The 25,357-nt window shown below is 46.0% G+C and overlaps 2 protein-coding genes across 2 annotated transcripts in view; one reads left to right on the top strand and one right to left on the bottom strand.

Annotated features, from left to right (window-relative positions):
* FSD2 (fibronectin type III and SPRY domain containing 2) overlaps positions 1–5,023 on the bottom strand; it is a 22,427-nt gene extending 17,404 nt beyond the window's left edge. The window contains exons 1-3 of the mRNA XM_081114718.1: positions 4,270–5,023; positions 3,015–3,195; positions 369–571 (exon numbers count right to left, since the gene is read on the bottom strand). The gene's annotated coding sequence lies outside the window, so the exon portion shown is untranslated. The remainder of the gene's footprint in view (positions 1–368; positions 572–3,014; positions 3,196–4,269) is intronic.
* WHAMM (WASP homolog associated with actin, golgi membranes and microtubules) lies at positions 4,439–25,357 on the top strand. The gene is made up of 10 exons (XM_081114717.1): positions 4,439–5,310; positions 6,242–6,415; positions 9,089–9,239; positions 10,601–10,770; positions 12,211–12,376; positions 15,041–15,228; positions 16,479–16,565; positions 16,780–16,875; positions 20,199–20,691; positions 24,539–25,357. The coding sequence occupies exons 1-10, from the start codon at positions 4,750–4,752 to the stop codon at positions 24,853–24,855; spliced, it is 2,403 nt and encodes an 800-aa protein (XP_080970843.1). The 5' UTR covers positions 4,439–4,749; the 3' UTR covers positions 24,856–25,357.

Genomic DNA, 25,357 nt, shown 5'->3' with positions numbered 1-25,357 from the left:
GCCAGCATCAAAATCTCCCTTCCCCAGGTGGCGTCTCCAGCTGTAAGTCTGCCCTGAGAAAGGAGGGATGAGGTGGTCGGTTCTCCCACACCTCCTCCCTGAGTTGCTGGTTTGGAGGTCAGGGCAGAGGTGCTAAGGTGCTAAGACAGCTCCTATTTGAGCTGGTGTCACATTAGTGCAGCCGCAGGCTCTGTGGGACTGGCAGATGCTTAGCGCTCTCCATCTCTCTCTCTCCCTAGGAGCAACTATACTTCTCTGGTTTCCCACTCCGGACACCTCTCCCCCGAAGTTCCCACAACCAGCTGAGAAACCCTCTATTCCAGGAGGTCCCTTGAAGTCCTCCCCCAAGCCCTGGTGGGCCACCTCACCCAGGCAGCTGGTTCTCTTAGGCAGGACCTAGGTGACTCCTTGCTGGCTCTGGCTTCCTGCTGGCCCACGTCTGGATCTTGGGAAGGAGGCCCCATCCTTGGTCCCGGCAAACTCTGGGAAGCAGATTTCCTGGTGCAGCCACCTCCGCTGGTTCTGCCACTGAAGCAGCCAATCCTCCAGCCTCAGGCCACCACTGGCCCACCTGCAGGAAAGACAGTGAGGGTCCCTCTGAAGACCATTCGCTGAGCTTAGGGGTCAAGGGTGGGACTTCCACCCAGCCGGTGTGGCTCAGTGGTTGAGCAGCGACCTATGAACCAGGAGGTCACAGTTCAATTCCGGGTTTGATCCCCAGTAGGAGGCATGCAGGAGGCAGCTGATTAATGATTCGCTCTCATCGTTGATGTTTCTATCTCTCTTTCCCTCTCCTTTCCTCTCTGAAATCAATTTAAAAAAATTTTTTTTTAAGGGGTGGGACTTCCAACTCTTCCCCCAGCCCAACAACAGCTCTTTTCAGAGAAATTGCTCCACCAGTCTCTTGACCCTGGTCCTGTTTTCGATTGGCTGAGACCATGAATCGGGTTCCGGACCATTTCCTTTCCAAGTCTGCAAATGGTGATTTGATCTCAGAATTTTACATCTACTGTTTTTTGGGACCTCAATAAAAAAATCTCATTTAAACAATACCATTACTGCAGGGTATCTATCATATAAGAATTTAGAAGCAAAATAAAATACCAAAAGCGCAGAAAAATATTTAAATTAAAACTGTACAAAGTCATCTATACAAGAATGTTCATGACAGAACTGTCTTACTGGCAGAAAATTTGAAATAAATCTGTTTATTATGGGGAATCCATTAAATAAATCACAATAGTCAATTCAATATTAACAAGTATCAAGAATAACAATGTAGATGCCAGTTTTTTAAAACATATATTTTTTTATTGATTTCAGAGAGGAAGGGAGAGGGAGAGATGGGAACATCAATGATGAGAGAGAATCATTGATCGGCTGCCTCCTGTATACCCCACACTGGGGATCAAGCCCACAACCCGGACATGTGCCCTGAGTGGGACTCAAATTGTGACCGCCAAGTTCATAGGTCAACACTCAACCACTGACCCACGCTGCCAGGCAGATACCAATTTTTTTAAATGTGGAAAATGCCCACAATATGTTTGTAAGTAGAAAGAGTATGCAAAACATAATTACAGTATAGTCATGAATACATGTAAGTATGTATAAATTCATACACACACATAAAGTGAGAGGTTTATTTCTTTTGAACTCTTTTGCTTTTTTATAGCTTTGATAGTGTCTATTTCATAGTAAATATTTGTACCTTCTGTTAAGTTTTAAAAGTCTTTTTTAATTGTAAAATAACATGGTATTTGGCTTATGAATAAGTAAATACGACAAATGAGTCATACAGTGAGTATAAACTAGTCGTCCGTCCTGGTAACAGTAATTATTAGGTTTGGTGTGTATTTTTCCAAAATTTTTTTTCTAAGAATATACAAACTTATCCCCCTCACACATACAAAGTAGAACTTTTATCATTAGAAAGGCAGCTAGTTTCATTTTGAAAAAGCAAATTAGAGCCCTAGTTCATCTGGCTCAGTGGATAGAGGGTCGGCCTGGGGACTGAAGGGTCCCAGGTTTGATTCCAGTCCAGGGCACATGCCCGGCTTATGGGCTTGAACCCCAATGGGGGGGCGTGCAGGAGGCAGCCAATCAGTGATTCTCTCTCATCATTGATGTTTCTATCTCTCTCTCCCTCTCCCTTCCTCTCTGAAATCAATAAATATATATATTTAAAAAGGAAAAGCAAATTAGAAAAACTGCTAGAAAGGATAAAATATAAAACAAATACAGTAAAAAGACATTATAAAAATACTTTAAAAGATATTTAAACAGCCCTGACTGGTTTGGCTCACTGGATAGAGCATCGGCCTGTGGACTGAAAGGTCCCAGGTTCGATTCCAGCCAAGGGCATATACCTTGGTTGCGGGCACATCCCCAGTGTGGGGTGTGCAGGAGACAGCTGATCGATGTTTCTCTCTCATCGATGTTTCTAACTCTCTATCCCTCTCCCTTCCTCTCTGTAAAAATCAATAAAATATATATATTTTTTAAAAAAAGATATTTAAACAAAGAATTACAAATAAACCATATTAGCTAAAGTAATATATTAAAAACAGTCTTGAAGGGGAAAAAAAATCACTTCTGCTACAAGCTTCTCTCTCCAAGAGGCCTGGGTGACAGTGAGAGCAGCAGTTCTGAGTCCAAGAACCACAGTCCACCCACACAGGCACTGAAGTGGGGGGAGGGGGCGCGTCGGACAGGCAACTTTAGAGCTTGGGATCATCTTCAGGGGGCGACATGTCCCGACATCAGCTTCAGCCTCGTCCTGTTTTTCTGTTTGTTGGTTTTTGCTGCTGTTTACCTTCAATGTAACAGTATGTGCAAATCTGATTCCAGGCTGTCCCAGCTCAAAACCTTCAAAAGCTGCTTCCCTGGTTCCTGAATCAAGCCACCCCAAACCTTGTTTTGGTGAAGGGTTCCAATCCCGGCTCCCTGGGCACGTGCCCACGCCTCATACCTCGCCCAGTGCACTCATAGGATGGGAGCTGGCGGGTACATACCTGGGCAGAGACCAGGGCTGTCCTCTTCCCTGCTGCATGAACAGGTCCAGCTCCACCCCACATGCAAACTTCATGTCCCCATTTCTTACGTAGCTCTTCAGGAGTCAGGGGGGTCTTATTTAGCCCGAGTGCCTCTATATCTTGCGACAAGTTTCTTTCCCGTGCCTCCGTTTCCTTATTTCTAAAATGAAGACATAGCACACGGGTCTATTTAAAACAAAAGACAAAGATTCTTTTCATTTATTTATTAATTAAATATATCTTTATTGATTTCAGAGAGAAACGTCTTCTATAATAATAAAAGTGTAATATGCTAATTAGACCGGAGGGCGGGGGAGGGAAGAGGTGGGGGGCTGCAAGAGCAGAGCCCTTTGCACGAATTTCGGGACATCGGGCCTCTAGTCAATAATGAAAGAGTCGCAGAAACCGGTTTGGCTCAGTGGATAGAGTGTCGGCCTGCGGACTGGGGGGTCCCAGGTTCGATTCCGGTGGGGGGCACGTCCCCAGTGGGGGATGTGCGGGGGGCGGCTGATCGATGTTTCTCTCATCGATGTTTCTGACTCTCTATCTCTCTCCCTTCCTCTCTGTAAAAGATCAATAAAATATATTTAAAAAAAAAATAATGAAAGAGTCATTGATCGGCTGCCTCCTGCACGCCCTGCACTGGGGATCCACCCCGCAACCCCGGCACGTGCCCCAACCGGGAATAGAACCATGACCTCCTGGTTCACAGGTCGATGCTCAACCACTGGGCCAAGCGGGCCGAGCAAGGTTATCTTTTTATTTTTATTTATTTTTAAATATATTTTATTGATTTTTTACAGAGAGGAAGGGAGAGAGATAGAGAGTTAGAAACATCGATGAGAGAGAAACATCGATCAGCCGCCCTCTGCACATCTCCTACTGGGGATGTGCCCGCAACCCAGGTACATGCCCTTGACCAGAATCGAACCCGGGACCCTTCAGTCCGCAGGCCGACGCTCTATCCATTGAGCCAAACCGGTTTCGGCTATCTTTTTATTTTTAAAAATTTTTTATTTTAATCATTTTCGGACTTCTTATAAAAATTAGGATATCTTGGTTCTTCTCCCCTTCAAGTAGCTGAAATTATTTATAATGGTCTCCAGGGTTATCTTTTTAGATGCCCCCTCTGCCCCACCCCAAAACAGGTACACAGCAGACCCTCCCCAATAGCCTGCTGAATTGATAAATCTGTGGCTCGCATTCAGTGGTTGGCGCTCAATAAATAACTCACGTTTAATTTAAGGCTTGGTCTCTCCAGGAAGTCTGCGCCTTTGAGAGCTCCTAGGAACCATCAAGTCACTGAAACCCCGACGCAAAGAAGACGGACTCAGCTGGGGCCCGGTGTTCAAAGGTTCACAGCAACTCGCTCACATTTGGCGAATTCCTTCTCCACGTCAGTGTGTGCAAAGGTGGGGAAGGCGAGGCCAGCTGGGAATTCCCCGGCTCGCGACGGGGTTGCGTCACAGACCGACTCCGAGAGCCGGGCCCAGGAAAACATCTGGCCTTCTCATTGGCTGCCGCGGACCCGCCCACTGGGAACCGGCCAATCCCGGACGCCGCTGGAAGCCTTCCAGCCGCACACAGCCAATCAGAAGCAGCGCAGGAGGAGCAGCGGCGGGCGCTGACGCGATGACGGCCCAGCGAAAAATGTCGCTGCGCGGACGGTCCTGTCGAGGGGCTGAGAGGCGGCCGCGCCGCTGACCGTCGGGCCATGGAGGACGAGCAGCCCGACAGCCTGGAGGGATGGGTGCCGGTCCGCGAGGACCTGTTCCCCGAGCCCGAGCGGCACCAGCTGCGCTTCCTCGTGGCCTGGAACGACGCGGAGGGCAAGTTCGCGGTGACCTGTCACGACCGTACGGCGCAGCGGCAGCGGCGGCGCGAGGGGACCCGGCCGGGGTCTCCGCCCAGCTGGGCCGGCCTGCTCTCGGCCGCCGGGCTCCGCGGCGCGCACCGGCAGCTGGCGGCGCTGTGGCCGCCGCTGGAGTGCTGCTTCCCGCCGCTGCCCCCGGAAGTGGAGGCGGTCGGCGGCGCCTGGGGCTTGTGGACGCTCGTGTGGCCGGCGCGCTCGGGCCCCGGCGAGGCGGCGCTGCAGGAGCTGTGCGCGCGGCTGGAGCGCTACCTGGGCCTGGCGGCCGAGGGCTGCGGCGGCGCGGCCGTGCGTGACGCGCTACTTCCGGCCGACGGCGGCGCGCCCGACTGCGAGAGCCCGCGCGCCTTCCGGGAGCGCGCCCTGCGCGCGCGGCTGGCGGAGGCGGGCGCGCGGCTGCAGCAGGTACGCGGGCGCGCCCCCCTTCCCTGTTAGTGACCCTGGGCCATCGGAGGGCGACAGGGGAGAGAGGGGGTGTCTTCCAAGGGACCCGGGCTGCGGAGGAGCAAGTCCATGGTCCGATGTGGAGGACGGGGCGCGGGGTCACCGGTGCCGCTCCCCTGCCGGGAGCAGCCAGGGGGTCTGCGGGGCGCGCAGGAGGTCCAGCGAGGGGACGCGCGCAGTTAAATGGGAGCGCAGTTCATTTTCTGCCCAGTGTCCGGAGAAGCGCTCTGCAGAGACGTAAGCTCCCACTCTGCTGGGGGCTTGGTGGCACTATTTTTTTAAAATATATTTTTTATTGATTTCAGAGAGTAAGGGAGAGGGAGATGGAAACAGCAGTGATGAGACATCAATCGGCTGCCTCTTGCACGCCCCCTAACTGGGGATGGAGCCCGGCACCCGGCCTGTGCCCTGGACCTGAATGGAACCTGGGGCTCTTATATATGTTTTCCGATGGTCTTAGGTAACCTCTGTGAAAGGGTCGTTCGACCCCCACAGGGGTCGCGACCCACAGGTTGAGAACCGCTGCTCTAGCCACTGAGCCACACCAGCTAGGGCTTGGTGGCCCTTTTAACCCGGAGAGCTGAGAGTCTCTGCGCCAGGGAGGTAGTCGGAGGCACCTCTACAATTGCAGCATCTCCAAACCTTCGTCATCAGGAAAGCGGTGGAGAAGCATCATCCACCGTCTACACCCCAGAGATCACCACTTACTATTTGATGAGTCTTCCGGGTCCTCTTTTCTCTGAGTATTTCGTACGCAGTTAAGATAAAACTGTGGACTCTGCTTTCCCCCTGATACATGGGCGTGTAGAGCATGAAGGTGTCTTTCGTTTTGTCTGTTTGGTCCGACCTGGTACTGTCCATCCTTGAGTGCTACCTGCTGTTTGCCTTCCAGATTCTTCAGGGCCATGAAAGAGCCAACACCATGGTGGCGTTAATGGAAGTTTATGCAGAAGAAGATGAAGCATACCAGGAATTTGTTACCGCGGCAACCACGTTCTTCCAGTACTTACTGAAGCCGTTTAGGGATATGCGAGAAGTTGCAGCTTCCTGTAAGAGTGATATTTTGGTATGTTTGCTTTATGTTTTTACTTTATCTGAGTTACTGTTTGTCACATGTTATTTCTTTAGTCACATTTAAGATTCCGTCTGTGTTGGCCTATTAGGTTCACCCTTATGTTTGTTTATTTATTTTTCAAATATATTTTTATTGATCTCAGAGAGTAAGGGAGAGAGAGAGGGAGAGGGAGAGGGAGAGAGAGAGAGAGAGAGAGAGAGAAAGAGAAACATCAATGATGAGAGAATCATGGATCGGCTGCCTCCTGCACACCCCCTACTGGGGATCGAGCCCACAACCCGGTCATGTGCCCTTGACCAGAATCAAACCCAGGACCCTTCAGTCCACAGGCCGATGCTCTTTCCACTGAGCCAAATCAGCTAGGGCGACCCTTATGTTTAGATAATATTGTAGAGATATTATTTTTAAAAAGTGATGTAAATATGAACATTTTGCATGGGCCATCTTCTTAATACATTTCTGCAGACTTTCAAGGGTTAAACACACTCTTTGCTGATGACTTCTTTTTGGATATGATGCTTATTTAGCTTATTTTCCTCCTCTAAGGACACGTGCAAATTTCTGAGAAACAAGATGTAACTTTAAGCAGCAGGGCCCTGGGTTGTAATTCAGTAATTTCATTTAGTAGATGCTGTCATCACTCTTACTTCGTTGAGCCCTGTGACACTAGTTAGAATAGTGTCATTTCCATCCAGTGTTACAAACTCATTAGTAGCTCTCACAGAAGACATCAGAGTGATCACCTGATCTCTCCCCCTGCCCTGGGCCATCCTCCACACCTGTGACCTCCGCCAGGCTACTGTACTGTAAATACGACATCATCTTTTTTTTTTTTTTTTAATATATTTTATTGATTTTTTTTTTTAAAGAGAGGAAGGGAGAGTGATAGAGAGTTAGAAACATCGATGAGAGAGAAACATCGATCAGCTGTCTCCTGCTGGGGATGTGCCCACAATCCAGGTACATGCCCTTGACCGGAATCGAACCTGGAACCTTTCAGTCCGCAGGCCGACGCTCTATCCACTAAGCCAAACCGGTTTCGGCGACATCATCTTTAGATGAAACATGTGTCACTCCAACCTGTTCTGTTCATTATTTCAAATGTCTGTTATTTGGATAATCTTTACTTCCTATATATTTTTTTTCTTTCTTTAAATAATGGCTTTATTGAGATGTAATTTATCTATTTAAAGTATACAATTCAGTGGGTTTTGGTATTTTCAGAGTTTTGCAGCCATCACCACTATCTAATTCTAGGACGTTTTCATCACCCCAGAAAGAAACTCTGTACCCTAATGGTCACTCCCCATTTTCCTCCAACTCTGGGCAACCACCAGACTGGTTTCTGCCTCTGTGGACTTCCCTCTTCTGGACATTCCACCTCCCGTGGTTCATACAATATGTGACCCTTTGGGTCTGGCTCCTTTCATGTAGCATAATGTTTTCAAGGTCCATCCGTGTTGTAGTGTGTATCTGAACTTCACTTCTTTGTATTGCCAAGTAATATTCACTATAAGGAAATACAACTTACCTGTTGAACAGTTGATGGACTTTTGGGTTGTTTCCACTTTTTGGCTATTATAAATAATGCTGTTATGAACGTTTGTGTTCAAGTTTCTATGTGGATATGTGTTTTCATTGTTCTTGGGTATTTGCCTAGGAGTGGAATTCTGGGATCATATGGTAACTCTATGCTTAAACTTTGAAACCAACTGCCAGACTGTTTACCAAAAGCAATGCCCCATTTTACATTCCCAACAGCAGTCAATGAGGTTTCCAGTTTGTCCACGTCATTGCCAATACTTGGTATTATGTCTTTTTTATTATAGCCCTCTGAGTGGATCATTGTAGTTTTGACTTACATTTCCCTGATGGTTCACCTGAGTGTATTTCTTACATTATTACCTTTGCAGAAGAATTGGATGCTATATGACAGAGTACATGCCATAATCATGAATGTACAGATTTTACGATCTTTTGGGTTATTTTTAAAAAATATGTTTTTATTGATTTCAAAGAGGAAGAGAGAGGGAGAGAGAGAGAGAAACATCAGTGATGAGAGGGAATCATTGATTAGCTGCCTCCTGCACACTTTACACTGGGAATTGAGCCCGCAACCCGGCATGTGCCCTGACCGGGAATCGAAGTGTGACCTCCTCGTTTGTGGGTCAGTGACGCTCAACCGCTGAGCCACGCCAGCCGGGCTCTGTTGGGTTACTGCATTATTTTTTCCCTTTAGAAAAGAATCATCGTATTGAAAAGCTTCATGCTCCTTAAAGAAACCATAGCAACAGCTAACACTTGAGTGCTGTGTACCAGGCCCATGTTGAGTCCTTAACACAGATCTCATTTAAACTGTGTATTATTATTAACAGAGAAACATAACTTGACTGCATTCCTCTCTAGGAAAAGTCACTCTGGTAATGCAAAGTAAAAGTAGGGGTTCTTTTTCCCTTTATGCCCCAGAGAATCCCTTTGACTTCCAGCCACCTTAGAGCCGTGTTCATTCTCAATAAGGAGTTGCTGAATTCATGACACTTTATTGACTGAGTAGTAGCAATAAATGTAGTTGAAATAATCCATGCGACCAGTTTCCTTTCACTTTCCCAATGTTCGTACATGGCTATTCTTTCTTACTTGTGCAATTTTCCGTTCTTTCTATAGAAATCCTTGGGTGAGGATGATCTGGGTCCTAAAAGGATAGCGGCTCTGCAGAAGGAAGCCCAGGAGTGGGCCCGGCAGGCTGACGAAGCGATCGTCTCTATTCAGGATATCACAGTGAATTATTTTAAAGAAACAGTAAAAGCCTTAGCAGGTAATCATCTAAGACGCCACACTAACATATATGCAATGTTCATTTTATTAAACACAAAACAAAACATCTGAGTGTCTCTTTAGTACCAGGCACTAGGTCCTAGGGGTTCAGTATAAGGCTGTGCGTAAACAGACGCTGACCAGCGTGCTGAGGGAGACAAACCTCAGCTGCCTGTTCATCCAGACGCACGGGGAAATGGCAGTGGCAACAAGCCCATGAGGAAGATAAATAGGGGCTCTGAGCTGAGCGAAAACTTAGACGCCATCAGAGTGGGCAGCAGGGGCCTTAGAGACGTGGCAGCGGCCCTGGTATCCGAAGGGTAAATGGGACTTGAGATCACTGCAGGGTGAGGGGAGAGTGTTCCAGGCAGAAGTAATAGCACTGACAAAGGCCCTCTGTGTGAGGGAGCCGGGCAAGCGTGGGGACCTTGGAGAGCGCCGCGGGGCTGGAACAGAGTGTGCGGGCGAGACCACAGGATGGGACCCTGCCAGCCCTACGAGCTGGGTAAGGGATGTTTGTCTTTTATCTTAAATCATTGTTGATGGTAGTTCCAAAGAGGAAAAAACATGGTCTGTCAACCAGTTTGTTAAATCATAGTATATTCATTCAATAGACTATCACAGGGCTACTAAGCATGATTCTCTGTTTTATGAATGGCAAGAGTTCCACGATACAGTAAGTGAAATAAACAAGATACACAGGGTGGGGCAAAGGTAGGTTTACAGTTGTGAATACGTGAAACAAGTTTATCTTTGTTTTATTATTTATTATATTATTTTTTGCTTTATTTTTTTGTTGATTTAAGGGAGAGGGAGAGAGAGATAGAAACATCAGTGATGAGAGAGAATCATTGATCGGCTGCCTCCTGCACACCCCCTACTGGGGATTGAGCTTCAACCGGGTATGTGCCCTAGCGGGGAATTGAACCATGACCTCCTGGTTCATAGGTCGATGCTCAACCACTGAGCTACACCAGCCAGGCTATTCTTTTCTATATGAACAACTATAAAGCTACTCTCTTGTAAAGAAGTCTAATGATCATGTGGGGTTTTCTTGGTCAAACTATCTCTATAACCTTGTCTGTCTAGTCTAGAGGTATATACACCAAAATGTAAGAAGCAATTACAAGTAGGTGAGATTCATGATGGTTGCCTCGTTCTAAAAAACAATCAGATATCTGAAATTTTATACCAAGGACCGTGTATTGTCTGTGTGATAAAAAAACTCATTAAAATAAACTTTCTTTTAAAAAGGATGTGTTGCAGGTAATGTGGGAGGGAATAAAGAATTAGCTCAGGATAAAATTTTCACTTCGTAGTGAGCTGTAATTAAGTTTTATTTTATTCGTTATAATCCGACAGGGATGCAGAAACAAATGGAACAGGATGAGAAGAGGTTTGGCCAGGCTGCCTGGGCCACAGCAACTCCCAGGCTAGAAAGACTCAAGCTCATGTTAGCTCGGGAGACACTGCAGCTCATGAGAGCCAAAGAGCTGTGTTTAGATCACAAAAGAGCTGAGATTCAGGGAAAGGTAAGACACATAAAGGTGACTTTGTTTTAGAAACAGACTTTTATATTATTTATTATTTTTTAAAATATATTTTTACTAGAGGCCCAGTGCATGACATTTATGCATTGGGGGCGGGGGTAGGGGGGGTGGGGAGGGTTCCTTATCCCGACCTGTGCCCTCTCGCAGTCCTGGACCCCTCGCTCCTTACCGCCCGCATGCTCACTGCTCCGTAGTGCTGCTGCGGAGGCTAGAGAGGCTCTCATCACGGCTGTGCTCACCAGCCGTGAGTCCAGCTTCTGGCTGAGCGGTGCTCCCCCTGTGGGAGCGCACCGACCACCAGGGGCAGCTCCTGCATTGAGCATCTGCCCCTTGGTGGTCAGTGTGTGTCATAGCAACCAGTTGTTACACAGTTTGGTCAATTTGCATATTGGGTTTTTTTTTAATATATATAGGAAGATTGATTTCAGAGAGGAAGGGAGAGGGATAGAGAGATAGAAACATCAATGATGAGAGAGAATCATTGATCAGCTGCCTCCTGCACGCCCCCTACTGGGGATCGAGCCCACAACCCGGGCATGTGCCCTTGACCAGAATTGAACCGAGGACCATTCAGTCTGCAGGCCAACGCTCTGACCACTGAGCCAAACCAGCTAGGGCAGTGGTCGGCAAACTCATTAGTCAACAGAGCCAAATATCAACAGTACAACGATTGAAATTTCTTTTGAGAGCCAAATTTTTTAAACTTAAACTATATAGGTAGGTACATCATTGTTATTAACTTAATTAGGGTACTCCTAAGGCTTAGCAAGAGCCACACTCAAGGGGCCGAAGAGCCGCATGTGGCTCGTGAGCCACAGTTTGCCAACCATGGAGCTAGGGTGAGACTTTGGTTTTAGATACCCCTTCCCTTCCAGCCAGCGTGAGAGAGCTTCCTTTCATTATTCCAACACCATCTTTTGGTTGGTGAGAATTTCAGGACTAGGGACGTTTGGCCGTAAAGTTTCCCTTTGCTCAAGATGGCTTTGAAATGTTATAAGATTCACTTGATGATAACACTGAGCTCAGCACTGAAGTAGGTAATATACTTTAAAATTCACATAACATTATTTTCAGCGTGACTTTAGAATAGTCAGCGGTGCTTCATTCCAGGATCATAGTCACTTAATTCTTCCCGCGATGTTATGATGTTAAAGCAGAAAACACTAAAGACCTCACTGCCATTTATTTTTCTCAAAACCTGAATGTTTTCATATGTTTCAAGGATGAGATGAAGTATTGGTAAAAATGCTTAATGGGGCTTTTTTGTTCCATTAAATGAAATTGAAGAGTGTTTCTTCTCAATTTGCTTTTTTATATTTGGTACTGAGCCAGGAATAGAAAATAGCTCAAATGCTTCTGAAGTTTGCTTTCAGTATACTAAATATTTTATCTTGCTCTTATTTTTTTTTTCATGAAAACAAGATGGAAGATCTTCCAGAACAAGAAAAAAATATAAATGTTGTAGACGAACTAGAAATAAAATATTATGAAGTTCAATTAGAACTATATGAGATTCAATTTGAGATATTAAAATATGAAGAAATACTACTTATTACACAGTTGGACTCTATTAAAAGACTTATCAAAGGTAAAACTTATATTTAAAATATATATTAAAATGTTTAAATTACACATTCAAGGAAATACAGACCATGTTATCAGTTACTTCTTGTAAATTGTATAAAATATCTGCTGAAATGTCCTAGTTTCCCTTCAGCATTTTTATTATTCAGGTAGTAAATAATATATTCATTGCTAAACATACAGCAAAACAAAGAAAGGAAAACTTATTACCCCAGTTCCATCAGCTAGAAATACTTACTGGTAACAGTGTGTTGATTAGCTTGGTAGCCTGATGTATGTAAATATCAGTTTCTAAACTAAAACTATATATCCTGTTCAGTATTCTTTTTTTCCTTTAACATATAATAATCATCATTCCATTTCAGTAAGTAATAAAAATCTTCAAAAATTTTAATGGCTGCATAGTATTCCATTATGTGGATATACCAACTGTGATGTTCAGTTTTTCACTGTTGTGAACAGCAGTGTAGTGAAGAACCGTCCTTTAAACATGTGTTTGTGTTTGCATTTGTGTATAGGACAGCTTATTTCCTTGGAATAACTTTCTAAAGGTGAAATCATTGGGTCAAGGACAATGCAAAATGTACATTTGACAAATATGTGTTAACACAACACAACAATAATCATTCGATGTATATTTTTCCTCATCTCTGTTATTTTCTAATTTCTAAATTTCATGCTGCATTATGGTCCTCTAGATGGGTTGTACAAAATGACACTCCCATCAGCAGATTATGAAAATACCTGTTTCCCCATACTTTCACCATTCGTTTAAATTCTTGCCTAATTGATAGAAAAAAAATGGCATGTTCTAATATTTAAAAAATATGTATATATTTATTGATTGATTTCAGAGAGGAAGGGAGAGGGAGAGAGAGATAGAAACATCAATGATGCGAGAATCATTGATCAGCTGCTTCCTGCACACCTCTTACTGGGGATCAAACCCACAACCCGGGCATGTGCCCTGACCAGGGCTGGGAACCATGACCTCCTGGTTCATAGGTCGATGCTCAACCACTGAGCCATGCCGGCCGGGCATTCTAATTTTTATTTATTCCAGTTACAAATGACATTCAATGCAATTTTGTATGTTGACTGGTCATTTATATTTTTTTTTATGAAGTGTCTATTCATAGTCTTTGCCAGTTTTTCTTTGTGTTTCCTTTACATATTAAGGCTATTACTCTTATTATTTGTCATATGTTGCAAATACTCCCTGTTGTTTGCTTTTTCTTGCCTTGCAGAAATATTTAACTTTTATGAAGCCCCATCTATTTATCTTTCTGCTTTTGGAGTCACACCTGGCAAAGAAATCTATGGTTTCTGCTTTTGGTAGTATGCCTGGCAAAGTCCTCCTCATCCTGAAATTGTCTCAACATTTGACTTTTTTTTTTCTTATAGTATTTTTATGAATTTTAAAGGGACATTTAGCTCTTTAATCCAGACGAAATTCATTTTGATGTGGGGTAGAAATCTAATCTTTCCCCCCAAGTTGTTAGCAGTCCCAGTCACTGATTTTGAACACGTTTTCCCCTTGCTGCCTGTCTCATCTAGAATCGTTACCTTTATTTTGACTTATTTATAAATTAATTCCCTTCATTGATTTGCGAGTGCTGGCACCAGACTTCCGGTTGTATCTCGGAGGTCCATTTCAGTGCCTGGTAAAGCACATCCCGCCCCGGTTACTCTGCTGTTCCACACGTTTTCTGACTGTTCTCCTTTATTCTTCCAGATGAACTTTAGACTCACTTTCACAAGTTCAAAACAAAAAAGCAAAATACTCGGAATTTTTATTGGGATTGTGCTTAAAATTAGAGATTAATTTGGGGAGAATTGTCGTCTTTGCAATTTTGAATCTTCCCATCCAAGAACATGGTATGTCTCTCCATTTACTTAAGTCTTTTTCTCCCTAAAGTTTCTCCAAGTTTTCTATTTTTTTTTTTTTTGCATACATATCCTGAACATTTAATTTAATCCTAGGTATTTAAAAAACTTTATAATAGTTTCAGGTTCTAAGCATTTTACACATTTAGGAAAAATTTTATTTTAAAAAAAGTTGATCTGGAAGGATGCATGCCAAATTGTTAGTGTTTTCCTCTGGGAGGTTGGGATTCCAAAGGTTTGGGAAAGGAAGACGAAAATTATATTTTTTATTTTATGTACTTCTGTAGGGCTTGATTTTGTTAATAGCATGCATGTATTGAAAAATCACCATGTAATCAAGATTGTATATCATTAAGGCTCCTCAATAATATACTGCTGGTAGAATGTAAGCTGCCTTTCTGGAGGGCAATTTGACGATAGTTATCAAGAATCTTAAATATTCATCTGCTAAGCAAGTAATAAGAAATGGACACAAAGGTCTATATTCTGAGATGTTCATCACAGTGAAATTTCCAACAATGGAACATTCTAACAACAGAGATTATTTAACTTAAAGAATACTGTGTTGCCATTAAAATTGTATTTCCATCACATGGAAAATGTTCTTTTAGAACTGTTTATTGATATGTGTAGCTATATAAGTGATGTGTGTGTGTGCGTGTGTTTCTCCCTGGGTGGTGGGATTACACGTGATCTTTACTTCTCTTACATTTAAGAGATCTTACGCATATTTTTTATAATAAAACATGCCTTTAACAAATCATTAAATATGTATTTTTAGATAAACAGGATGAAGTTGTCTATTATGACCCATGTGAAAGTCCAGAGGAACTTAAAGTCATTGATCCCGTGAAGGGGCTGCAGGACCATGAGGATTTGGAGATGAAAGCGCTCGGCCGGCAGTGCCGGCAGCTGGAGCGCCAGCGGGGCCGGATCTGTGCCAGGAGGGCCCATCTCAGGAACAGGAAGGTGGGCGCCGGGCGGCTTTGCTTTCTTTCCCTCCCAGGCATTTCTCTGCCATGAAAGATAAAGGCGTGGGAAATAAGGCTTTTACCTGATTTGTGTGTGTGTTGATATGGATATCAGTAGCTGCAATTCCAATATATTTGCGAGTTTTTCTTAAAATGATTTTTTGTTTCTTTGGGGATTTAAGCATTTATCATACTCTCTAGATTTTTAATTCATTCAACAGCTATTTGTTGAGTGCCTATTACATATGTGGGTATTTTTTTAAATCACAATAAGTAAAAACTTCTAATCAGCTACAGTGAATTCTAAAATTTAGTGTAAATTGTTGATTATAAAATCAGAGATAATATTTAGCTCATTTCAATCCTTATATTCGGTGATTTTTTCTTAATTTTAATAAACTCCATCCTATATAATAAAAGGGTACTATGCAAATTGAACGACAAAAGGACCAGTCACTATGACGTGCACTGACCACCGGGGGCAGATGCTCAATGCAGGAGCTGCCCCCTGATGGTCAGTGCGCTCCTACAGGGGGAGAACCACACAGCCAGAAGCCAGGCTCATGGCTGGCGAGTGCAGCAGGGGTGGTGGGAGCCTTTCCCTCCTCCACTGCAGCACTAAGGATGTCCCGACTGCTGGCTTAGGCCCGCTCCCCTCGGACTTGCCCTGAGGGCTCCCGGACTGCGAGAGGGCACAGGCTGGGCTGAGGGACACCCCCGAATGCACGAATCTTGTGTACTGAGCCTCTAGTGATTGTATAAAACGGTAACATGCCAAGAATGGCTAAGCATCATTGAAATGTAGTTTTTAGTATGATTTTTCAGGTATTTGTAAGTTGCATATCCTTATGTAGGTATGTTTGGAAGTACAATTACTATTTTTAAAACATGGGGAAATGTGCTTTAAACAGCAGCATTGAAATAGATTCTTCAGGCACATCCCATTTAAGAATGGGGGACCCTTCATATCCTCTCATTTCCCCTTGGTTGGAGAGTTCACTATTTCATCTCTTAAAGCACTAAATCTGTGGCCTTCTGATCAGACACAACTGATTCCTGCAAGTGCCCATCAGCTCCTATCACAGAGTAGAGGAGGCAGCAATATCATTGAGCCTCTCGAGACACTCCTACTCATGAATGAATGCCTTACATGGCAGCCCAAATGCAAAGCTTTTTTCTTTTAACCTTTTATGCTACAGCCCATGGCAATAGTAAAAACCATGTAGGTGATTTGTATTCTCCCACCAGGATCAGTGCAAAGAAAACCATCGGCTCCGATTGCAGCAGGCTGAAGAAAGTATGAGATATTTTCATCAGCACCACAGTATTCAGGTGGTGAGTAGTTAAAGAAAAATAGCTTAGATTTGCATAATGTGACACACTGGCTTCACTGGACCTGCGGCTGCTGCCTCAATCCAGGGCTACTGCAGCCCATGCCTGCAGACACAGTGGTGGTTGGAGGGGAGGTGATAATGTCGGGTTATGGCCCCTTGCTCTCTCAAGACTTTTATTTTAAAGAATTTACAAATACATACTTGTTTAAATTTAGAAAAGAGACAAGATAAAAGAGCAGGAGCAAAAGAAAAAAGAATGGATAAGCCAAGAACGCCAAAAGACACTGCAACGATTGAGAGCATTTAAAGAGGTAAGTTCCAGAAATAATCGCCTTGCCTACGTTTTCTGGAGAAATAATTAAACATCACCCATCCTCGGAGAAAAGTATGAAGCATGAACAGATAGATATTTGGAACACAGAATGTTCCCCAAATCCCATTATTTTTAATGTATTGATAGAAGCCAACAATATTAGAATATCGAGCACATTGCCACATGCTCTCCCCTCCTGGTATTTGTTAATCAGCAGGGAAAACTGAAAAAGTTAAATTACCCTCAACTTTAGCTGGCTTTTCCTCATTTGCAATAAAGAATTCTTTAAAATGCAATCAAGGAAACTTTGTGACGTAAGTATAGTTAAATGCTCTATTACAAGTGAATAGGGCCCTCGCTGTTTGCACAGTGGTCAGAGCATCAGCCCTTGGACTGAAGGGTCACAGGTTCAACTCTGTTCAAGGCATGTACCTCGGTTGCAGGCTTGATTGCTGGCCCCAGTTGAGGTGCATGGGGGAGACAACCAATCAATGCGTCTCTCTCACATCAATGTTTCTCTCTCTCTCTCTCTCTTAAGTCAATAAACATATCCTCAGGTGAGGATTTTTAAAGAGTGAATAGGTTTTTTTAAAAAAGGGAATAGTTACTTATTTAAAAATAACATTAAAATATAAACCTGTTCTCATCACACATCCCTGCATGCACCATCATAATAAAGACTGAAGTTTATTGTTGTCCCCGAAGAAAAACGAGCTCCCTCCAGACAAGCCTCTGGAATAAGGCACTAAAGGTGTGCTCTGTGGTCCCAACGAGAAAGGTAGGGGCCACGGGAGTGAAAAACCATGACAGACACTACTCTGGCCATTACCGAGTGCCTCCCATCCCAGGCGCGGTGCTAGGCACTTCGTTCTCACCTACTTGTTGAAACAACCTTGTAAGAGACTCTCGTCCCCACTTTGCAGATGAGTAGCCAGGCTCAGAGTGGTTCCAGGTCAGAGTGGTCCCAGGACGTAGCTCCAGGCTTTACAGAGCTGTGTCTCTAACCCCTGAGCCACAGCAGGGACTCCCAACCTGGGCAGCACATCAGAAGCACCTGGGAGCTCCTAAAAAGTACGAATGCCCAGACACACCTCCCGAGATTCTAGACGGGGCCTGGGCGGGAATGGAAGCAGGAAGAAGGCACGGGAGGGGAGCTACATGGGTACCAGCAGAAGAGAGAGCAAATGGCGGGGGAGTAACGTGGTGAGCTGTCAGCACAGGGTGGTTAGTGGAGTGGAATTAGTGTGGGGAGGGGGCTCGAGGGAGGCCAGCCAGCTCCTTAGCCCTGAATCAGTCAGACAGGTCAGTGATCAGCTTCCAGGTGCGGAGGTGGGAGGTGGGACAGATGGGAGGTGGGAGAATCAGGCACCTAACTCTCAGCAAGCGGGAACAAGGAGGTAAAAAAAATCGAAACAGTTGACCTCAAATTGGTTTAAGTTTCAGGTTTTTTGGTCCAAAAATAAAACGTGTACAGGGTGTGGTGGGAAGGAGTGTGTGTGTGATTCAAATGGAGGGGAAAGGGCCTTGAGAACTGAGTTGCTTTCCGTTTAATGTGAATCACTTGGGATGAAGCTGCGGAAAACCTCACGAGTTTAGGGAGAACAGTAGCATCCTTTTAGACGGAACTCCGTGTACCAAGAAGTGCCACAGTCGAAGGGGACAAAGCCCGAGCACATTTGGAATGAGGCGGGAACAAGACGGCCCGTGAAGTCCTGTGTCGTGTGGTACTGGCGGAGCCCAGACAAGTTGTTTTTAAGTATTTCAAAGGGCTCTTGGGAGACAAGGATTTCATTTGTTCTGGGTGAGCCCTCAGGGAGGCAGGCTGCCCAGCCATCTCAGACAGAGACCACGCTGCCCGGTGCACGGAGGGAACGCTCGGGTCTTGCGGAGCCCTGACCTGGGGGGATGGTTGGGCGACCCCTGGAGTCTGGCCGGTTTCTGGGGTTCTGTTCTACTCGCCTGCTCTCTCACCGAAAACTGCAGGGTGGTGGCCACATCCGTGAGGTGGGGGGCTTGTGGCCACTGCGTTGCTGTTTGTTTTGAAACACTTTAGAACGACGTGGGAGAGGCCGAAATACTCTGAGTTTATCATGAATTGCCATTTTGTGTGTGTGTTAAGTTTACACGTAAACTTCAGTGTTATAAAATTGGTGTGTATGTTTTTGTAAAATATATTTTTATTGATTTCAGAGAGGCAAGGAGAGAGAGAGGGAAACATCAATGATGAGAGAGAATCATTGATTGGGTGCCTCCTGCACACCCCCTACTGGGGATCGAGCCCACAACCTGGGCATGCGCCCTTGACCAGAATCGAACCCGGGACCCTTCAGTCCACAGGCCGACGCTCTATCCATTGAGCCAAACCAGCTCGGGCTGTTTTTTTGTTTAAGTTTATAATCGTAGTATCCTATTGTATACATCCTAGTTCATTGTAATTGCCCTATAGAATTAATATTCGATGTTTTATTGGCTGATCAGTGCCTTCATTAGGGACCTACACCCCTCCAGATTAGTACTTTGTAAGGTTAGGTTTTTCTTTATTAAATGAACACCTGAGGGGCCAGAACTTTTAAAATTCACATTTTTAAATTACAAAATTTACTCTTAAGCCTAAATATTAGAGAAAAGAAACATCCATAATTCCTGTTATGACTGTCATTTTGAGGTCCACTCTGCTGGTATTTTTCATAGATGTGTTTTTTGTATGGTTATAAATTTAATAGCGCATCATCTGTATTTTTCCAGGCTGTTTCACAGACTTTGTACTGTTTATGATTTTTTGTGACTGCCTAATATTTTAAATTAATTCACCATAATTTTTTCAGCTAACTTCCTAAGGTTCATATTTAGTTCCTGATTTTTCAAACTAAAAATATTCTGATGAATATTTTTATCTATAGTATCCTCCCATATCTATTTTATTAAAGAAAAAGCATTATATGAAAGGGTATAAATGCTTATTATTCCTTTAAAAAATTGTTTTTATTGATTTCAAAAAGGAAGGGAGAGGGAGAGAGAAACATCAGTGATGAGAGAAAATCATTGATCAGCTGCCTCCTGCACGCCCCCCACTGGGGATCAAGCCCACAGCCCAGTCATGTGCCCTGATGGGAATTGAACCGTGACCCCCTGGTTCATAGGTCGATGCTCAAAAGCAAATACTTATTCTTTAATAGATTTAGTGGTTGCAAAGCGGGAAGGAGCCGCTTTGTGAAATAGGACAATCCGTGCCCAGCAACTTCGTGTTCATTGTGTACAGAGTCCTGGCATTTTGATGGTTTGCGTTTGTGGCAAGTTTCTCACAGCAGTTTTCACTTTCAGAGATGCCCCGGCCGGTCTGCACCAAGGACCCCTTGCCCAGAACCCGACGCTCCAGACCTGCCAGGTGGACTGGCCCAGCGGACCTCCTCGCCCACCTCTCAGGGGAAGGCGCTCGTCCGTCCGTCCTCCAGGAAAACCAGAAGTGCTCCCTCCTCCGAAGCTAGCAACGTGAAAACCCCCAAGTGCCAAGACTGTCCTGGAAATATCCCTGTCCAGATGGCTGTTCCAGCTGGTGACCAAACACAGTCCAAACCCAGTGAGGAGCTGTCACTGCCGCCCCCACCGCCGCCCCTGCCGCCGCCTCCCCCTCCCCCACCTCCACCTCCGCCTCCACCAGCACCTCCGCTCCCTGCTTCGTCCTTTTCTTCTCAATCTGCGAATCATCAGAATTTACACCTCAGGACTTCAGTAAAAGATGACCAGCCACTCCCTCTCGTGTGTGACTCGCCTGCTGAAAGGCAGCGTGACTCCTCAGGCCATTTTAAATGTCCAGGTAATCCTCCAGCATTCTGTGCCTGCGCTCAGTGGGTGGCTGAGCAGTTGAGCATTCTCGCTTTAGCAGCCATCATCTTCACATCAAAATCTTTTCCAGAATTCTCTGCAATCTTAAAATAGTCCAGTACTTGCTGCCTTAAATGTTATCTTTTGGGGGGGAAATTAGCATAGCCTAAATCAGTTTGATAAACGCTACCTCATCTGGAACAAACCACCTTTATACATTTAATGGTCACAACACGACTTGGGATCTCTGAGGTGATTTTCCGTTTCTTAAAACTTCAGTGTGTGTCTGATTTCTGCTGCTTGCCTATTATTCAGTGTTGCTTTGAATCACACTTACTGTTGCCCCTCAGAAGCCTTTACAGAATTGACTGTGGCATCTGTTTAAATATATGTGTGTGTGTGTGTGTGTGTATCACACTAGAGGCCCGGTGCACAAAATTTGTGCACTCGGGGGGGGGCGTCTCTCAGCTCGGCCTGTGCCCTCTCACAGTCTGGGACCCCTCGGGGGATGACTACCTGCTGGCTTAGGCCTGCTTCCTGGGGGATTGGGCCTAAGGTGGCAGTCAGACATCCCTCTGGCAGCCTGGGAGCCCTCGGGGGATGTCCACTTGCCAGCGGGGATCAGGCCTAAGCTGCAGTCAGACATCCTTAGTGCTGCTGAGGAGGCAGGAGAGGCTCCCACCACCACCGCTGTACTGGCAGCCGTCAGCCTGGCTTGTGGCTGAGCAGAGCTCCCCCTATGGGAGCACACTGACCACCAGGGGGCAGCTCCTGCACTGAGCATCTGCCCCCTGGTGGTCAGTGTGTGTCATAGTGACCAGTCATTCTGCTGTTAGGGTCAATTTGCATATTACCCTTTTATTATATAGGAGTGCCTGGCCAGCCTGGGTGAGTGGCTGATGACTGTTTGCAGGCTGGCAACAGCCCCTTCAGGCTGGGGGTCCCCGCTGGGGTGCCTGGCCAGTCTGGGTGAGGGGCTGAGGGCCATTTTCAGGCTGGCTAAGCCCCCCAGCGGGGACCCTCACCCCATGAGGGTGTGGCCAGCCTGGGTGAGGGGCTGATGGCTGTTTGCAGGCTGGCCACAACCCCCAGCCACCCAAGCTCCCAGTGGAGGCTGGCTGGAAGCAGGTATCTGGGATTTGTTTGTCTTCTATAATTGAAACTTCATTGCCATGAGTGGAGGCCACATCCGGCTCAGGACAGGCAGGAAGCTTGGCTTGCTCCTGCTTGCTCCAGCTGTGTGGCTGCCGGCCACCATCTTGGTTGGGTTAATTTGCATATAGTCGCTCTGATTGGCTGGTGGGTGTGGCTTAGGGCGTAGCGAAGGTATGGTCAATTAGCATATTTGTCTTTTATTAGTGTGTGTGTGTATATATATATACATATATATTATTGATTTTAGAGAGGAAGGGAGAGGGATAGAGAGATAGAAACATCAATGATGAGAGAGAACCATTGATCAGCTGCCTGCCCCACACGGGGGATTGAGCCCACAACCCAGGCATGTGCCCTTGACTGGGAATCGAACCTGGGACCCTTCAGTCCATAAGCCAATGCTCTATCCACTGAGCCAAACCGGCCAGGGCTGACTGTGGCATCTTAAACAGAAGATTGGTTGGGAATTCTTGTAGAGGAATATTAGTCAGAATATGGAAGACTCTTCCTGTGACTGACCAGGCAACTGAGAAACCTTCCTGTGGGAAATCTTTCAAAAATGAAGTGGAACAAATATACGAGGGCTATAGTGCTAACTCTAATCCTAATTAAGGTTTAGACGTCAACTACTGAGGACCCTGGCTTAAATCGGCCCAGACTCTAGCCGAATGCCATGTGTGTGTGTGTGTGTGTGTGTGTGTGTGTGAGAGAGAGAGAGAGAGAGAGAGAGAGAGAGAGAGAGAGGGAGAGAGGGAGAGAAATCCTAGCAAAATGCTGTGTACATTTGTTTTCAAGACTAAGCTTGCGCCTCTCTACCTAGAACAGGCACAGGTACTGTGAGGTGATGTGAATGGTAGAAATACAAGAGTTTCATACTGTGGTTCTGGATAATTGAGCGTTTTGGTTATTCTGAGTTCAAGGTGTAACTACCTAGAACCAGGTGCAGATGAAAAGTCCATGCTGTCAGGTGGAGACCCCACGGCCCCGCCATGGGATTTGCAACAACATTTATTTACTTATATATTTATTTTTTTAAGGCCGCCTGCACACCCCCTACCCAGGCATGTGCCCTGACCAGGAACTGTAGCGTGACCTCCTGTCCTGATTCATAGGTCGTCACTCACCCACTGAGCCACACCAGCCGGGCATAATAATATTGTTTAAATGGGGAGGGACAGCATGCGTGCTGGTGCCTCGCCTGGAGTCTGGCTGTGGGTGCCTCATTCCAGCCTGGCTCCCAGGCACACAGTGAGGGGAAGCCCTGTGCACCTCCCATACTGCCTCATTCCGCAGACAAGAATAAGGAAAAAATGCCCCTGGCTGTGAACTGCCCTCTCACTCCTAGAAGAGGACCATAGTAACAAGTTATAGGGTTCAGGTAGTATTTTTTATAATCCTCACCCGAGGATATTTTTCCATTGGTTTTTAGAGAGAGTGGGAGAGAGAGGGAAAGACAGAGAGAAACATCAACATGAGAGAAACACATTGATTGGTTGCCTCCGCCCAACCAGGTGGGGAGGAGCCTACAACCGAGGTACATGCCCTTGATCAGAATCGAACCCCGGGACCCTTTGGTCCGCAGGCTGATGCGCTATCCACTGAGCTAACCGGCTCAGGCGAAATAGTATTATTTTCAGCCATCACTTGGCCTCAGTCCTGAGCGAGAAACGACTCTTCATCTTGAAGCCTCCCAGGAAGAGCCCTGAAGGCGGCCATAGGCGGCCCCTCTCTCCAGCCGGTGGCCAGGGGTCTCCCCAGCCAGGGTCTCACGGCGCCAGAGTCAAAAACAGCTTCTACTCACAGGCTCTGGAACGCTGATCTCACTTGTATTTTGACAGCATTTCACACCCTTGAGAATAGAGCGTGTAAGTTCCCTCGGTAACGTGGGTGGATTGAAGACGCTGCAGGGGAGCCGTGCCAGGGCCGCCCCCGCGGGGCTCATTGAGCTGCTGATTAAAGTTTTACCTCAAGCCTCCTCTTGTATGGAAACCTCCCCGCTCATTGTCACACTGACTCCTTAGTCATCACTGACTAATCCCCAGAGCTGAAGCGAGAGAAACACAGCAGGGTACGTTTTTTAAGTAGATTTCTCTCCAAGTGGGAAGGGACATGGAGGAGGTGGAGGTTCAGAAGTATCTAAGTCACCCCCATGGGATCGGATGATGCACCCCCAGGCATACGAAACCCCCCTCAGGATCACCCACCAGTGTCACAGCCGCCTCCTAACGAAAGGTGTGCACGACGGTGCCTGTCAGTTGCTAGTGGTGCTCATGACAGAACATCAGCGATCGAACTATCCTGGATTCTGTTTAAGGCAGTGATGGCGAACCTTTTGAGCTCGGCGTGTCAGCATTTTGAAAAACCCTAACTTAACTCTGGTGCCGTGTCACATATAGAAATTTTTTGATATTTGCAACCATCGTAAAACAAAGATTTATATTTTTGACATTTATTTTATATATTTAAATGCCACTTAACAAAGAAAAATCAACCAAAAAAGTGAGCTTGCATGTCACCTCTGACACACGTGTCGTAGGTTCGCCATCACTGGTTTAAGGGAATGGTGATCATCTGTATAAATCGTGGCGTTAACTGCTGTGTGACTTAACACCTTGAACTAATACGAAGACGCCCTGGCACCTCGGGGGAGAGAATGACTTCTTGATGTTACTTGCTCTGCTCAGTTTCAGGGTCCATGGACGAGGTGCTGGCTGCCCTGAGGTGCGGCAGAACCCCGCTCCAGAAGGTGGAAGTGACCTCGCCGGCCCCTCCCTGCACCTCCATCAACGAGCACATCCTGGCAGCGATAAGGCAGGGCGTCAAACTGAAGAAAGTGCAACCTGACCTCGGCCCCGGCCCAGGCCCCAGCCCCAGCAGGAAGCCAGCCAGCGACCTGGAGCGGAGCATCAAGGCCGCGCTCCAGAGAATCCAGAGAGTGTCTGCCGACTCGGAGGAGGAGGACGGGGAGGAGGAGGACAGCCCCGGGGAGTGGGACCACTAGCTCTTCTCCAGGCCGAGGGCTGCGTGAAGCCACGGGGCCAGGCCTGCTGCTGACAAGCACGTGAACAGGGTCGTGTGGCCACGTGACACCCGGAGACCTGCAGGGCCATGGGCCGGGCGGCAGCTGCTGCTTCATGTTGTGGCTTTAGGACCCGAGGGTGGAGAGGTGGTGGCCGCACACACCAGACCGTAGTTGGGATCTGAGAACCCGTAGTGAGTATTGCTGGCGTAGAGACTAGTATTTATTTCTCACCGTGGATGTTCTGGATCATTCCCTCACTTGAAAACCGTTTACGGATGACGGCATGTGGTGAGCAGCACTAACAGACTACTGACCGAGTCCTGTGTGCGTGCGTACTGCTTTCCTCAGATGTAAAGGGTGAATGTGAACATTATTTTAGCAATAATCAATAAATTGCTTATATGTAGAAATTATTTTAAATGAAATGTATTTTATGTATCAAGCACTCTATAAACTCACAATAAAGGACTATTTCTAATGT

Source organism: Myotis nattereri, assembly GCF_964212035.1.
Source record: "Myotis nattereri genome assembly, chromosome: 21".
Classification (NCBI taxonomy): Eukaryota; Metazoa; Chordata; class Mammalia; order Chiroptera; family Vespertilionidae; genus Myotis; species Myotis nattereri.
Note: the sequence above shows the minus strand (reverse complement) of the source record. Positions and strands in the feature narration are given on the sequence as shown.